The sequence below is a fragment of the Gavialis gangeticus genome, unplaced genomic scaffold (assembly GCF_001723915.1).
Source record: "Gavialis gangeticus isolate Ggan-Ray unplaced genomic scaffold, GavGan_comp1, whole genome shotgun sequence".
NCBI lineage: Eukaryota > Metazoa > Chordata > Crocodylia > Gavialidae > Gavialis > Gavialis gangeticus.
Genome location: NW_017729014.1, coordinates 16,873,751 through 16,891,242, shown reverse-complemented (window position 1 = coordinate 16,891,242; position 17,492 = coordinate 16,873,751). Strand labels below are relative to the sequence as shown.

General features: G+C 38.8%; 1 protein-coding gene across 5 annotated transcripts in view; it reads right to left on the bottom strand.

Moving 5' to 3' along the window:
- The window catches only part of VPS13D (vacuolar protein sorting 13 homolog D), a 209,533-nt gene that overhangs the window by 142,966 nt on the left and 49,075 nt on the right, over positions 1-17,492 (bottom strand). For all 5 annotated transcript variants that reach the window (XM_019511864.1, XM_019511868.1, XM_019511865.1 and 2 more), the window contains exons 27-37: positions 15,919-16,129; positions 13,349-13,520; positions 11,997-12,109; positions 11,026-11,235; positions 7,935-8,200; positions 7,596-7,729; positions 5,696-5,851; positions 4,774-5,002; positions 3,905-3,979; positions 3,088-3,291; positions 1,081-1,170 (exon numbers count right to left, since the gene is read on the bottom strand). In XM_019511864.1, coding sequence (XP_019367409.1) covers positions 1,081-1,170; positions 3,088-3,291; positions 3,905-3,979; positions 4,774-5,002; positions 5,696-5,851; positions 7,596-7,729; positions 7,935-8,200; positions 11,026-11,235; positions 11,997-12,109; positions 13,349-13,520; positions 15,919-16,129 — 1,860 coding nt within the window. The remainder of the gene's footprint in view (positions 1-1,080; positions 1,171-3,087; positions 3,292-3,904; positions 3,980-4,773; positions 5,003-5,695; positions 5,852-7,595; positions 7,730-7,934; positions 8,201-11,025; positions 11,236-11,996; positions 12,110-13,348; positions 13,521-15,918; positions 16,130-17,492) is intronic.

Sequence of the window (17,492 nt, the reverse complement as noted above, 5' to 3'; positions counted from 1 at the left end):
CCAGCCCTAAAGCTCATCTGTGCACCTGTCACTGGCCTGAGGCATGTGCTACGCACTACACATGAGCAGGACCTGGCACTGCAGGCAGCACAAGGGGTATGCTGTAGGCCCCTTGTTGTGTGCCCCATACCAGCCCTGTGCACAGCAGACTCTGGGGCCAGCACATGCAGAGTGTGGGGCTGGACTGACTGCACGTTCTGCATGCAACACAGGGGATGCATGATCCATGCGGTGCCCATCCAGCCCAGCCCTTTATGCCGGTTCTGGCATGGCCTGATCTGGACAGGCCCCAGAGGCAATCTGCAGAGCTGGTCTAGCAGGGTGCTACATGCAGACTCTATGCTGTGTGCAGCGCCAGGTCCAGTCCACAGGCTACATGCAGTGTGCAGGGCCAAGGCACTAAACCATGACAGCTCCTAGACACTGTTTTGAGGAATCTCATCTAAAAAGACTATAACGGTCTCATTTCCCATATAAAAGTTCAGCCCCAGTTCCCTTTTATCAGGATTAAAATGTGCTTTTTTTAAATGGGTTAAACGGATTATTTTTTGTTCCATCAGCTACCTAACTCTGCTTTGTCTGCATCTCTCCCAGAGGCTTGAGGAAGTGTACTGTAATACCTGAAAGCTTGCCTATGTCCACCCTAACCATGCAGTTGGTCCAATAAAAGATATTACCCACAAGAATCCTTGCCTTTTGCAGATTTTAAATCTACTTGGATGCTCTCATAGTCCTTGTATTTAAAAAAGGACAAATGGGATTGAACAAAAGAATTAACAACCAAAATGGAAAGCAAACATAAAATAGCAAGGAAGAGATTTTAATTTTAAAAAGTAACAAATACAGGATAATAAAGGATACTGATACGATGATATTTGTGTCAACGCAATCCCTTTAAATTTCTGTTTCTGTCATATGCATTTAAGTTAAGCTTTTCTTCTTCTTTACAGACCACAGGCTGATGCAACAACCCTACCCCTTAAATACATATTATGTTGAGTGAAGTCCAGACTACTAAAGTATGCAAGACCGCTTTCCAAATCCTACAATAATATATACATGCATATATTTTATATTTACCCGAAAGCTCACGGTTATAATAATCTCCAGAGAGTGTAAACTGAGCATAGCCTTCAGGGTTGGCTCTCACATGCTGGAGAAAATTCAAACCTGTAACAGAAGTGAACATTATACTACTGCAAGAGAAGTATGACTGAGGCCTTCCTTCAAGGAGACATTGACAAGAAATGGATAGGTTTTTTTCTGAATAGCATAAAAATATCTAACAGTGCTCTTTAAACAAAATAATGAGCTGTACAATTCTTTTTTGCATTGAAGCACTCCAGGGTTCAAATCACGACAAGTATGCCATAATGCTACATGCTGTACAGAAAGAAGCAGACATGGTCCTGACCTCTGACTTTTAACCTGCATTTGGTATCTCCTACACGCACAAAACGAATCTCATTACTGTCAAGTTGCCAGGTACATTTAAACTGAAACTGATAAAATATACAACTCCAGTAAATCATTAAGAAATTCCTCGATTCCCATAAAGACATCAAAACCAAAAACCACTATGATTCAGATACAAAACCTCTGTGACTAGACAGCTGTTAAATTTCAGGGGCGAGTAAGCAATTTCTTGGGTCAAGCATGGCAAAAACATAATAATAATAAGTATGGCAGGCCACTGGTAAATTGTGAGAGCAGACTGCTCGCCAATGGTCCAGCAACAATACAAAAAAAACTGTTTGCATCTCACTACAATCTTTCCATTCCCTTTTTCAGCTATCATGAACTTAGCAACACTGTTGGATTCAAACACCATGAATAAATGTCATCTGAACATAACTAGGAACGCTGAATTTCAATCACCACAAATCATTTTTCTCTATCTTTAATCTATCTTGCAGGTTGCTGATGCTAGAAGTCTGGTGCAACAGAAGAGAAGGAAAACTACACAAAGTGGTAGTCGCCACGAGATAATTTTAAGGTCCACTATCTCTTGAAGTTCGAGAGCTAGAAACACTTCAGGGAGACCAGTACAAATGCTATCAGTGCCTATAAACTTCCCAAAGTTCTGTCCTGGACCTGTGATCAGAAAGCAAGTAAACATTATAAACCCTGCAAGGTAATATCCCAAAGGATTTAATTACAAGTTATTTTAATGTGGAAAATGTTCTTTTCTCTTTCCTCTGTGCAATCTACGCATAAAATACTTGAGTAGCTTTTGCCAGAAGTCTAGATAAACAGTTATCCAGCTTCCTTCCTTAATAAAGGCTTAATTATCTACCTCTTAATAGAACACAGCCTCCCACATCCTTCTGTCAGACTTTATATTAGAGAACCTACTAATGCAAACAGAAAATTAACAGGGGGAAAAAAAAAACCCTATATTAAAACCCTGACTCCTTGGCTTTTATTCAAAGGTGGGCGGTCCTTAGTGAACACCAAAAATCACATTTTCACAAAGAACGCATTTTGAGTTCAGAAACAGGGAGGAGGGAAGGCAGCAAAAGGGGGAGTAGTAACTTCCAATGCCCTTGTTCACTGTTTAACACAAACAGCCCTGTATTAGACCTACAAACAGCCCTGATCTGTATTAGACCCAACCACTATCCAGACTAATACCATTTTATGTTCACCACCCATTCTTCGGTTACAGTGAACATATTTGTTCAATTATATTTACTTTGCAGAGAAAGTACACAAAAAATATTCTTTTAAAAAAATCTTTTTGGTGCTACCAGACTGAAATGCAGACTAGAAACATATACAGCAACAGGCACTGAAGGATTCTTTAAAATCAGAAATCAGCAATTGGCCAGATCTGGGCTGTTGGGCCACTGGATCCAGCCATGGATCTGGAGGCTTCAGAGGACATTCAAGCACTGAAGTACTCTGCTACCTGACTGCAACATGGGCAGAGAAAATCAGCTTCAGTAGTAGTGGCGGCCAGGATTTAACATCAGTATGCCTCGGACCCAAACCCGGTGATTCTGGTTCACTGCTAGAAAATGTTGCCAACCACTGTTTCAATCACATAAGTGATTAAAAAGACAATTAAGCAAGCAAGAAACTCACGTGAAAAGGTTAACTCGGCCAAAGGAACATCACAGTCCATGCAGTCATCAATAAAACAAATGCATATGCTTTCTGCTTTAATCTCCACTCCAGAAACAAACTGAACTGGCACAGCTCCCTGGCTATCTCGATGAGAGGCTGGTGAAATGGATTTCAAAGGTTCGGCATTCTTAAACAACCAACTTGCTGCTTTTTTCAACTGGCCTTAAAAGATAAGCAAAAACCCCCCCAAAAAACCCATTTACTTAATATGTGTTTGATGGAAAAAGTATTTATACAAAGCAATTAAACCAATTCCCTACAAAACCCAAAAACAAATGACTAAAGTGGTGTTTAATGTCAGGAAAATAAGGAAAGTTACAATTAGGAAATAACTTCATATTCATGAAGACTATCGTTATATCTTTAGGGAGCAATACAGCATTCTGTTGGATTAAAATCTGAGTACCTGTAAATGAGAAGGAGGATAATCCATATACAACTACAGCAAAACAGTGATCAGTGTTGAGGGATTGCTACAGCACGGCAGAGAAGTATATCATGCTTAAAGTGAGACATATTTTTCAGAGAAGCAAACTTTTAAATCAACAAACACATCAGAGAGAACACAGTTCAAGATATAAATAGTAACAGGGCATAAAATAAAAGTATTTGAAGGAAGTAGATATAAACCTTATTTTGGTGACAGAAGGGTAGAAGAATAGGTAGAGGGCACTTGTCTACATCTCAAGTAACTGCTAGTCTGACTGTTCCACTGTACCAAGACAGGAAACCATGATCAATACTAAAACTACATATAAAACAAATCTGAAATTACCTTGGCAAATTAGAAGTGCTTTGCGACAGTCATGCATGCTAAATCCCAGTTCCTGAAGTCGAGCCAGCTGTACCTCTGTAATTAAGTCAAGCATTAGTCTCTATAAAGTAGTTGCTCTACCTGCTTTCATTTTAAAAATGTGATGTCCTCTTGTTTAAAAATGGATCTAATTCTAAGAGCCCCAAGTACTTCTATTTTTTAAAAAAGTATAAAGGATTCAGGGATGCTTCAGTCCAAACAGCACAACTTGTTTAATGTTTTGTATTTTAGACCAGGCTAAAAATCAACTAACTGCCTTAGGCATATGAACAGGCACTTAATTAGAGTTTGGACTAACTGTTCTTGGATCCATATGTTAAACCCTTTAATGCAGTGAATGATTCCTCATCTATTTTCAGTTCTATTTTGCCTACATAACAGTGAAGAAGGTATAGCCATTTTCAGTCTTGTATATCGCATTATTTTTGGCAAGTTACAACTGCACATGCATTTTAATCATTTGCAAAGCCTAACGTCAATAAAAGCTTGCTAGTGGAGTAGGGAAGGCCAATGTTTCATTTACTTAAACAATTTAAAGTAACATCACTTCCCTTGTACTGTTTCTTACCTAAGCATTACTGCATCCTGCTAATGTATCAAGATAGGCAATCCTGATTCAAGTCAAGTATAAACTAAAATTAAGTAATCTATTTTCATAACAGAAGCAGACTGACGATCTAACAATATCATATGCATACCTAAACTGATGAAATACAGATTTCATATAACCAAGCTACAAGCATCTGCTGTTAAACATTACATCCAGCTTTTCTCACAGAAGTCTCCTTATAGCATGGAAAATGGTTTTGGTCTAATAGTTAAAGGCATACCAAGAACAGGATCTAATGTGTGTTTAGATGCCTCTCTGCTTTCAAATGTTGATGATGAGGTCTCATTTGCCCAAGATGAACTGGAAAGATTACTAGCAGCACTCTCAGCATCTGAGATGGAAGAGTCAGGCACGGCAGCACTAGTTTGCTGAGGGATGGACTTTGCAATGGCCAAAAACAGCTGGACATCATTGTAAGACAGTCTGATGTCCAATGCTTGCAACTGAATCTAAATGAAACAAAAATTGGTATGATTAAAGTTTTATGTTACCATTTTTATTCTATTTGTGTAATTTTTGCATACTGTATCTTGTAGCAACACATTTCTAGGAGGAAAGCTACAATAGATGAGATGGTTAAAACTGCCAAGTTTCTGTAATTAACCAATAATCCATAAACTTTAAAAGGCCTCAGGCCATCAACTACAGGATAAACCATTTGTGCATGCAGATCTTTCAGTAAAGGAGAAGTTCGGTAACATTTATTTTAAAATCTCAAACCAGGGGTGGACTGCTTGCTTGCTTGCTTGCTTAAGGGGAAAAATAATATCTCTAAATGTATTTTTTAAACAAGCCATGATAACAAGTCGACTTACAAAAGAAAGTACTTTAAGATATGATCATACACCAGAAAGTTACCACAGGGAATCTAAGTCACAGCTTTGTGTTTTTGCAGTAACGGATTGTTGCTGTTGTTCTTCTTCTCTTTAATAAATATATCTAATAATTAAAAAACACCATGAGAAATCACTCCTTTCTTACCACCAAAATAATGTCCATGTGCCTGTTTAAAACAAATATAATTTTAAAGAATTGCCTTATCCTTTTCTTAGCTATGTGAAAAAGCACCGTTTTGGAGTCTCCAGCATCAGCCTAAATATTTTTAGATTGACAATTTTTTTCATTTATATTCTTGGTAATACCTCTAGAACTGGTGGAAAATCCTCACTATTGAAGGCATCCAGCAATCCTGAACCACTTGGGTATGCAGAATTCCCAACCAGTTCCATCTGAATTTGTACAGGATCAATTATGGACAGTGCAGTGTCTTGCTCATTTCCCAAGCGGCATGAAAACACCTAAAATGATTGAAAGGTGGACGAGTTAGGGTGGGGGGGAAAAGGGAAAGAAAAATCAAAGACTGCACACACAGTGTATTTTTCTGCTTCTGCTGCCACAGTGAACCTTGCAAAGTCTCTTTCTGGGGATCACCATTTAGAAAGGGAACAAGCAGATGAAACAAACCAAGAAGGCTTTCCCAAATATATTAGTGTTAAGAAACCCCTTTCCTATTACTTCATCCTTAAATCCACTGACAGTTTTGTAAAAATGCATGTCATACAAACTAAGGTCTTTGTCAAACTGTCAATTAAATACTTTTGCCTAAATTTAGGAAAGGTATTCGACTGAGGCCTTTAGACCAGTGGTTCTCAATCTTTTTAGACTCATGGCACCCCTTGGAAAATGCTAACTCTAAACTTTCACTCATTTTTTGATTGCAAAAAAAGTAACAGAGCAATTTTTTTGCAAAAACTCAGGAAGACAACAACAAACCAGAATGTTTTTGATGCTGGATTCTTATTTGAAATCTCTGAGTTAATCTTGTAAATCATATCTGCACACCTAACAGGGGTGTCATTGCACGGCACCTCGCAGAACCCTCGAAAGGATCGAAGCATCCTACGGTGCCACAGCACCCTGGTTGAGAGTCACTGCCTCGGACATTTATGTCACCCACAAAACATAACAGACTGGCAAGGCAGGCTTCCCCACAGTGCTTCACCCATACTTGAGAAAAAGCTACCACTGAGAATGGAGGACAAGAAACAGTAGAACGGATCAGTCTTCATGACCCGTTCACTTCTCAGACCCTACTGGAAATATCAGTACATTATTCAATTACTCTTAATTGCAGTGGTAGCTTTTCTGTTGATGGATAAAATAGATGGAAAAACAGATTTCAAGCATGCCATTATAAAGCCATCAGATACTAATTATCACTCCTGAGCTGGAGTTGAACTGGTGGCCTAAAGGAGAAAGGCTTTCATTAACCACTCAGTAATTTAGTGTTTCAGTACTTTTATCATTATCACAAAGGAAACTATTAGACTGACATGGACTTTCTTTTCAGACTTCAAATCTGAAAATCTCAAATACTTCATTAAGTACCATTTATAAGATGAATAAATGGAAATTTTTCAAAAATGTTTTGAAGTGCAACCACAGTCAGGACCCTCATTTTGAGAAATCGAACACCAAGCTTTAAATCCAAAGGGTGTTTTTTTATTCCATGGTGGATAGTTAGACTTAGTGCTACTGTATGGCTAATAATTTCCATCTATATTAAAAGAAGTTAACATGAAGACTAAGGATGCATGAGTTAAGTATTACACAATTATAATACACACTGTTGCTCAGAAGTAAAGTTTCCACAGGCATAAATTAATTTTATCAAAGGCATTGCCCAGAATGTTGTCTCCAACCTGGAAAAAAAAAATAATCGAGCAGTTTCATTTCAGTCATCAGCGCTATGCAAGTTAACGTATGGAGGTGAAGACACTTAGAAAATATACTTGACTAACAGTGTTCTGAAGTTTTAACTAATTACTTAAACATGGTGGCAGAAGCAAAGCAGAAACCATTTTTGTACTACCATGAGACTAAGGAAATCTGACAGAGTCAGACAGAAGTCTGGAAAAACAGAGCAAACGGCAAAGTATTCCACTGTGAAATCTTTCATATTTAGGTTTTAACAGGGCACATTACTGAACTGACCAAGTGTTTGACTAAACGCTTTATAAAACCAGAATTGTTTCTTCTTACCTCAATACCAAAAAAGCTGCCAGAGAAAGGACGATCCAGCAATTTGGGCTTGTAAGTGAGAACAGTAGTCCCTTTCAGAATAATTGCATTGGTATCAAAGCATGACATGTCCTCAACCACCACAAATTCAGTGCCTAACCAAAATAAATGGCACATACTTAAGCATGAAGGAACATTATTTTTAAACATTTTTAAGAGAGCAATAGAGGTTTTTTATCATTTGCTCCTCTACCACCTGATATTTTATTGCTTCAACATTATTCTGTTATATTTAAACCAGAGAGCTCCTAATGGCAAACTGCCTATTCTTTCTGTATGCAGAAAGCAGCATGTATTTACCTGTTACATTAATCCTGACTTCCAGCTGCTTTTCATTAGACACCTGGAGTGAAGAACGTTTTGTAACTACTCCACTCTTCACTGCTTTTGGAAGGACAGTTGTTTCACTGCTGTAACTGCGCTGTTGAGAAGGTGTGACAGTGTCCTGCTTCTTAAAATCACTTGGAGTATGTAGAAAGTCATGAACAAGGAACAGCCAATCAAATATTAAAAACACACGGAGGTTGTTCAGAACAACTGTGAAGCAGGAGGAATCCTTAGTAGATCTAGTCAAAGAGAATAAAGGCCTTTCAGAATATGCCTCAAAATCTCTTGCCAGTTCTGGCACCTAACCTTCCACACTGACTTTGATATTACATTCCCAGGGTAGCGAGTAATATTAATTTACCTTGTGCAAATATAATTAACTTGCAAATGGTCTTTTGGGATTCTTAACAGATTCTACAGCTCTTTGAAAAACCTAGATGTGTCGGCTTACCGCGCGCACACACAAACCTGAGACGAAAGACCAAAAGACTTTGCATGCCATCAAAATACACAAGGAACAAAAATCTTAACAGAAGAGCCAAAATGTCCTCATATACTATATAATCACTTTTACCACCTTGAAAACAGTCCGTACTCATGTTATATGTGATGTTAACTTTTAGAATATAATGTTACTTTTTGACATCTGTTCAGTATCAAATTTGGGTGTTACCGTATATGAAAATTTCAACCTAGCTCAGTGCCTCTCAAAAGGACTGGACATATAGCAGGTCTCCTCTCACACCCTGACTGCATTTCATATCACAGGCGGGTGCTGTCACTTGAAAAAAAAAAAAAAATTCTACCCTTACAGAACTTCTAGCAACATGTTTTGAATATCTGATTAAAGGGATAGAAAAAAATCTGACTTCATCATCTGGAATGCCCATTGTGGTTTGGTCATGTTAACTGGAAAAAATATTACAATATTCAAATGCCATGAATCAATTTTATATCAGACAGAGTCTAAACAACAAAAATCCCTAGAGAGCTGTAATTCCTCTGTGAGATGCAATGTCTATGTACTATTTCCTAAGTAAAATCCTTTAGCTTTCCTTGGCTTTCTGGGATACTTCCAATGGCAGAAGCCACTACAACACTATTAGCAAGCCTCGCAAAAGCTTCTGTCTAGTGCCAAGTATATACTCGGCACTCAAAAAAGTATAATGTGCGTGTCTCTGTCCTCATGCTCTGAAACATTTTTAATTAAAGCTAAAATTCCTGAAATATCAAAACATATTTCCTAGAATATGATTTGACCAAAACTAAAGATCTTAATATGAAAAATACCCTTTGATCCATCTAAATGGCAGGTTAAGAATAGACAAACAAATGGAGCATAGGAGCAGACATACAAAGCAGCGGAGCAGCTGAAGCATCATAAATCTTCCCCTGCTTTTAATGCAATATTTGTTCATGCCCTTAGGGTCCAAATAAGTCTCCCTTGAAAACCTCTGAAATAACTGCTTGCTAAACAGCTATGGTTATTCTGACTCAAATATTGTTGATCTACCTTGTTTTCCATGTACACAGTTACAATACAATTAACTGCTTGAGCCTGTACAGTAAATTTATACAGATTTCTATTACAGTCTTATAAAAAGAAGCAGCTATCAAAAAAGCTTGTGCATCACAAACTGAACTAAAATATAACATACTTCACTGCTCTTGAGACTTTCAGAAGATCTCAAAGCATTTCATGAACAAGTGAATTGCACGTTTGTACAGAGAGATCATACAAATTTTTACAAAGACTGAAAGATGGAGGTCAAGGGACCTGTCTTTGCCCAATTTTAGACAATAAGTCTGTGTCTAGAACCAGGCACAATACATCATAAGAGTGTTGCTTCTCTTCCCACTTCACTAACCAGCCAGATCAGCAGTTGGCAACCTTTTTAGGCTGTGGCCCAGAGAGAGACAGTTCAGGTTATAGGTGAGTGAGTAGGTGCTATGACCCAGCCACTGCTGGTGCTTCTCCCCACGGCGGTACAAGAAAGTGACTGCTGCTAAAGCCCATTACTAAATGCTGCCAAAGCCCCCCCAAACTCACAAATGGCTCCACCTGTCTGATTTGGCCTGTGGACTTTCGGTTTCCAACCAGAGGTAGACAACACAACACCCATAGAAGATAAGAGATGTAGAACCCTAGACGCTGATATGTCAAACTACATACATTTTCCTTACATGATATAGATCATGACAAGTTACTGCAAATCAAATTTCCTATCAGTTTCTGAACAACAGCTAATTAGAACAGGACAAAACCTTATAATTAGGATGCTCTCAAGCATTCAAGCAGAATTAGATGAGCAAAACCTACAGGAATAATGTCCTTTTGCAGCAGGAAGCACAGCAATTGTGTTTTGTAGACAAGGCGCCTTCTTTTTAGATCATTTCACTCCCAGAAAAGAGGCAAGAGTGACATCTACTGGAAATGTATTTTAACTGGTGCATAACACATACGAATAATTTAAAATAAAGTTGTAACAGACTAAAGACTTCAAAATAGGTAGGCAATCCTTTTTTTAAAGCAATTAAACAGTGCAAGCATGTATCTGAATTTGTAAGGAAGAAGTAATACTGCTGCCATCTAACGAAGGGTGGGGGCGTTGATAAATATAATTTATAACACTGAATCATTAGTTAAAGGTATGACTTCTAGACAGAAAACAAACAGGTTGGTTAAATTTGATTGCACACCTCTTCATCCACTCATACAAATCCAGCTGATGCAGTACTGAAAACCTGACTTTACCGAAGTCAGTGAGATCCCAACAGGGCCAGGATTTCACCCCAAGTCATATGCAATGGTTCATCAGAGCCTATGCCTTTAGCTATATCAATGCATATACACTTGCAGATTTCAAAGTAAGTATTTATACAGGTAACGAGGAGATTTAAGAAACAACTTTGGGTTTATTACTTACATTATTAAGAAACTACTGCATTAAAGCCAGAGATATTAGAAAAGTAATTGCCTATTGTAGGCACTTATTTTCCAATATCCATTTCATATCCTGACATGTTACAAAGGGGGAAAAAAAAAGGTCCTAAGTTCACTTACCTGAAATGCAGCTCAATCTGTATTGCTCCTTGATTAGCAGTGTTCCTTGATGACTGAAAAATGCAGTTGAATACATTGGGTACACTGAGAGTACTCTTCTGTCCAGGATATCGAGTGTCAAAGGCCATCATAGAATGGGAAACCAAATTTACAGATTTTGCTTGATTTGAAAAACTCTCAAAAAGCAGCTTGGATTTCTTGAAGTCAAACCTGACGCACAAAAGCAAAGAAAATAATTAATCTAGGACTCTTTCAAACCATTTTTCTCCTAACAGTCATTTGGATTGTTTACCTATATAGAAAATATAACCAAAGGATTTTTTTTGTGAGAACTTGAAGAATACCAGCATCAGCTACAAACATTGTCACCACTATATTGCTCATCTGCATAAATATTACAATTAATGGTAGTTCATAACAATAGAGAATAGAGAATAGAGGTAATTTTAAGTGAAAACAATTCAAGCAATGTCTAATTCATTTAACATTACTGAAATACAGTTGCCTACAATGTAGGTGGTCTAGGCAGACATATAATAAGCACACTGCATAGGCATATCAAAGAGAGAAGCGGAAAGGATATGTAAGGTGAAAACCCAAAGCCAACCTGTGTACCGTAAACTGGCTATTATTGCATTTGTTTTGAAAGGATAAAGGCACAAGTAGCTCACCCATGACTTGAACCCATCAGGTTGCCAGGAGTCCTGAAAATTCACACCTGCTGGGGTTAGGGCACTTTTGATGCCTCCAACTTTGTAGGCCAATTTAACTATTAAGTGATGGTCTTTAGTAGCAAAATGGTCCTTTTCCATGAAATCTTGTAATTCAGACTGCCTTCAGCTTGTGCATACTGTACACATATATAAGCTGTTATATATTTCAATAAGCTATAATCCGTTATCCTTTAAAAACTCTCACACAAATGAAACATTAAAAAAGTTATTACTTTAAAAATGCTGCTACAGTCATACCGAGCTAATGAGCTGCGTCCATCTTTTCCTTTTGGATCCATCAGTTCCAGACTCACATTGACCATGTCTATGAGGAAAGTCATAGAGGTATACACTTCACCACTCAGCACAGTCTGAAAATAGAATATCACGGTTATTTCCAATCTTTGATTTTAGGATTTCCTAATGAACATTTACGTCTTCTAGCTTTTCCTCAATTGAGTTTTATTAACATACATCAGAAAAAATATATTCCAGTACTATAACCAAAAGCTAGAATAAATGTAATCAGTTTCCAGGACAGTGCTGACTAGCATTTTTAAAAGAACAGTGCCAAATTGTTCCAAGTACCTTCTATCAGGACCTCCCTCCCTTTGGTTACCTATGCAACGTTTATTTCTTAATACAGTACTCTTCATGCCACACGTTTCACCAAACCCTGAAAGGACAACAGGTTAGTATTGTGGGGACTTCGCCAAATGGTTGGAAAATCTAAAGGGCATGCTACATGTTTTCTAGAACATAGTCATAAAATGTGGCTTTGTCTGCATGGAAGACAGGCGATAACTGTGCCATGGAACAGTAATACGTAGAATCTCTCCCCTCTCTTCCCAAAGTTGAAAGAAGAAATAATGAAGTCAGTAGCAATTCCTCCCCAAAAATAAGGGCAAAGGCATACTGGGCACCTATACATGTGCCGGACCCCTGCTCTGACACATTAGAACAGACTCGATTAATCTAACTTAGCTTGAATAGATAAGACAGTCAAATGTTGTTGATCCATCTAGTTTTCCATGTACACAGTTATAATACAACGAATGAATCGAGTCTGCTGCAGTGTGCCAATTAGCACACTGCAGCAGCCTCTGTGGCGCATGTATTCAGTGTCCCTGTGTTTCAAAATGGCAGCAGGGCCACTTTAACTAAAGCTCATTGAGCACCGCTTTAATTAAAGTGCATCCCCCTCCACTCTGGAGTGTGTGTATAGATGCTCATTCGTTCCATCCAGTCTTGCTGCATTTGACGCTGGGCCTTACAGACAGGAAATATTCAGGACCCTGCCACAAAATACCTAAACAAAAGGAAGTTACCAATATAGTAACTGGTTATGTTGTGACAAAACTGATAAGAACATGCTTCCTTTTTTATACTTCTAATTGCTTGTGAAAGGACTTGGGATTCCCAAAATATATCAACAGAGAGAACTTTAAAACCTGCCACTCTTCTGCTGAGAAAATCTTCCTCCTAACAGCAAAACTCAGTTTGTCATTTAACAAAGCATAGGAAAAGATTTTTGTGCATACTCTTAACCAAACAGGACTCAAATGTTTCCATATGGAATTTAAGTTACATAAAATCACAGTTTCTCTCACATGAATTCTTGGATCCTGCAAATCATAGGGTCTCATGAACTCTTCTGTAGGTTCCCCAAGGTTGTTCTCTAAAAGCCCTCGAATCAGTTTATATTTGCTCAAATCCAGGGAGCAATGGACTGACGATAGATTACCATGAATTGATATGTCTGGGACTGCATGACTTATTTCCCTACAAAAAGAAAAAAAACAGGTTGGAAAAAAACAACCCTTCAACTGTAATATTTCCTGCCCTGGAATGCAAACACACCACCTAACATAGACAGAAATAATTCCATCTCACGGACTGAACTGCAGCATTTATGATAAAGCAGAAAGTATGGATTGCAAGGGGATGTGAAAAACTGGGAGATAATCTTTACACCTCAGAGATGGCAACAAATTAAGTGAGAAATCACTGGCCCGTTCATTCCATTAAAGAGTAAAATTTTCAAAAGCACAAAAGTAACTTGGGTGTTCAAATCCCATTGAAAGGCATTGGCTGTGTGTAAACTAAATGAGGGGCATGTGTGCACGACACTTTAAAGCAGGTTCAGTGCTGTTGCACTGCTTTAATGGTGTTGCTGTCTGCACGTATCGGCGGTGTATTGCACAGTAATTCCAGCCACTGTAGCAAATTTGGCGGCATACTATTCCTTAAATGACTTGGAGTGCAGCAAAAACTGCTGAGGAGTTTTAGTTTGCTGCCCTACAGCCACGGAGCAAAGCACCGGGCTCTGTGCAGCTCAGGGGCTCCGCAGGCTGCCTGTGCAGGCAGTCTGGCAGCAGCCCAGGAAGGCAAGCTCTGCCCAAGATCTTTTTTTCTCCCCCCGCCGTTGGTGCCTGCCTGCATGTCTGAGCTGTGCGGGGGCCCGGTGCTTCCCTTGGAGACTGCGACGCCTCCCAGGACCACCCAAGCCAGGTGCCTGCAGGCGGGTGCCGCCTGGGGGGGCTGCCGCTACTGCAGAGGGAAGCACCAATCCCACCCAGCAACCCAGGAACTGCTCCGCCCACCGGCAGCTCACCCTCTCCTCCCCGCTGCCAGAGAGGCAGGTAAGTTCAGGTGTGTGCATGACATGGGGGTTTAAAAGGGCCCTTAATTAAAGCAGTGTTTTTAAAAACCCACCACTTCAAATTTAGGGCCCCCATTTTGTCTACATACGCCCATTGGGTCTTTAGCATGTCAGGCAATTTTGAAAATTTTACTAATAAATTTTCAAGTACCAAAGTTATTGAATACTTTTAAAATCAGTGTTTTTCAACATTTTCTCATTTGCAGACCCCTAAAAAATTCAAATGGAGATACAGACTCCTTTAGAAATTTTAAACAGGCATAGGCCCCTTGGATTTGTATGTGTGAGTATTCATGTACTTTTGAACGATCATAGTTATCTCTTGTGGAGCCCTTATACACAGTCTGTGGACCACAAAGGGTCTATGGACCACCGATTGAAAACCACTATTCTAGATAAATATTAAAAAAAAGAAAAGAGGAACACATGCACAGCTCATTTATGTTTATTAAAACACTACAGCATAACAGCATCCACCTTGTATACTAACCATGTCTACAGTTTAGGGAGGAAGTTGCTATAGCAAGTTATGCTTGGGAGAGAGGCAGACCACCAGAAGATTGGAGGTGAATGGGAACTCTTACATGGAATAATTTCTAAATGGCCCTACACTCGCTGCTGCTGAAAGCTCTCTCCTCAGAAGTTCTTCTCAATACTTCCTGACCATTTCCATTCAGTCTAAAAGCTATGTGATAGAAGACTTGGTGCATTAAAACCAGGGGTGGGCAAAATACGGCCCGCCGGGCCATTCTATCTGGCCTATGGGGCCCCTAAAAAATGTAGGAAATTAATATTAATCTTCCCTGGGCTGCCTGTCATGCAGCCCTCAATGGCTTTCTGAAACTCAGTAAGAGGCCCTCTGCCCAAAATAATTGCCCGCCCTTGATTAAGACAGTAGACCACAGGGGAACTGGAGCAAGCAGCCTTGAAATAGTAGGGGAAGAGAATAATTTAAAACTCTTTTGGTGGAAAAATAAAGTTAATAAGGTCAATCTAAGAGTAGAGGTCCTGCTGATGAGGGAAAAAGGAGAAAAGGAAAGTCTCACACCCATGAACGTAGAAACTTCCATAAAATAAGGTATACCCAGCTTTAAAGCTCTTAAACTGTGCTTAGACTTTTGGTACCTATTTTCATGACACTTGCACAGTGCTTTTCTAAGATGGCATATATGGTTCCAAATTCAGTCAATGGCAACTGCAAATACTCAGTGCCTCTGGAAATGAAGGATCTTATTTAGGTGCCTATAAATGGATTGATGAGTTAAATTCTTGGCGTCTAGATTTGAAGTTTCTTAACTGTATGCAAAGTATCTATAATGTTAAACACTTCTTATTATAATAACTTAACCTATAGCCTTTGAGGGTTTTTTCACATGAGTGGGAATATTTAAAAATACAAATAAAAAAAGGATAGGGAAAAAGTACTTCGAAGAGGATTAAAGTAATTCAAACACAGGAGAGTTTATTTACAATATCCGCATTCAGTCACGAGTATGAAATTATCCAGATTAAACTCACTTGTCCAAGTTTCTCTCTACTTTCAGTTTCAGTCGAAACGGTTCTGTTAAGAGGTTTCCTCCCGCCTGCCTGACAAAGTAGGAAGGGAAGATGAGATCTGTACCGCTGTTCTCCACAGCCTTAGAACCCTCCCTGGGATATCTTTCTGCAGCAAAGATGTCCATGTCCTGCAGATCAACCACAATGCAGTCCAGCAGGCAGACATGATCCTCTGTAAGTACATGCAAAAGATTGGCATATTAAACTAGATGAAACATTCTTAATGCAATCACATAGTTTGATTGTATTATAGAAATAACTCAGTTGTTTTTACGTTCCTATGCTACACTTGTCACTTCAATATCTACTGTATACAACACATTCATTCATTCATAAGTAAGTGCCACCCCCAACGTTCCTCAATTTTGTGGTTGCTGAATGTGTTGTGGAATCTACATCAGCCTGCAGGATCATGACTCAGAACCTAACCTTACGTTTCCAGAGAAAAGTTGTTTTAAGTTACGAACGTAACCTGGATCACATAGCATTATTTTTCTGAACGCATGGCCAGAGGAAACAATTAAACTGACTATGCTTCAAGCTGAACCACTGTAATTGCACGTCCACTCCATCCTGCAATACACAGAAGCTAAATTACAGGAACATAACAGTTGTTTCATTATAGGGTAGTTGTCCCAGTTAAGCTTCCACTTATTGTGGGATAGAAGCACACACAAAAACACTCTGCCACCCAGCTCAGTTTTCTACCTAACAGATCAGCTGACACAATCATAAAAAATTCCTCCTTTTTAAAACAGGTTTATCGTTGGTCCACAGCCTGATTTAGCAGGGTCTGGATTTTTAAAAAAAAACAAAAAAACAGTTCTGAGAGTTGTAAACTGTCAAGCTCCATCACAGTGTCTGAAACCTAAATACACCACAAACATAAACATCGTTAAATATTTCGTTAACAGTCATTTAAAGCCGGATCTATATCTTCACACTCTTCAATGGTGGCTGGATTGGACACCCTTCATGCTCTCACACATGAACCTGAAATGCCTGTTACTCAGTCACAAAAACTGCGTGTAGTACATGAGTTTGCGTGTTTTCTACTTTTAGTTTAAGATCTCTTTTGAGAAAAATCTTTATTTAAGTCAGTGCAAGTGGCAAGGATTTTTGTAGGTGATCTCTTTTACTGGACGAACTGTATGGTTGGGATCATTTTAGATAAGCTTTCAAATGTAGAGTATTCATCTGTTTAGCTTATCATCATGTTCCTTGAGTGTCTCTCTCTCCAGTCCTCTGATTCAATGATGTTATTTTACAGTAAGATGCTATTTATTACAAGCTGTGCTGCAAAGGAAAAAATGGCCCATACTTCACATCATGCATGAAAAGCCATTAATAAAGCCTCCAGATTATGGGGAAAACTGTGACCAGTGAGGTTTCCAAAGAAGTAAAAAAAGTGACAGGTCAGTGAGTTCAGTACATTTCAATCAAAATATCTTGGGTTAAAAAAAAAAAAAAAACAACAAAAAACAAAACCTTTCCTGATTGCAAGGTATGGTTCTAAAGAAAACATGCTGGGATCC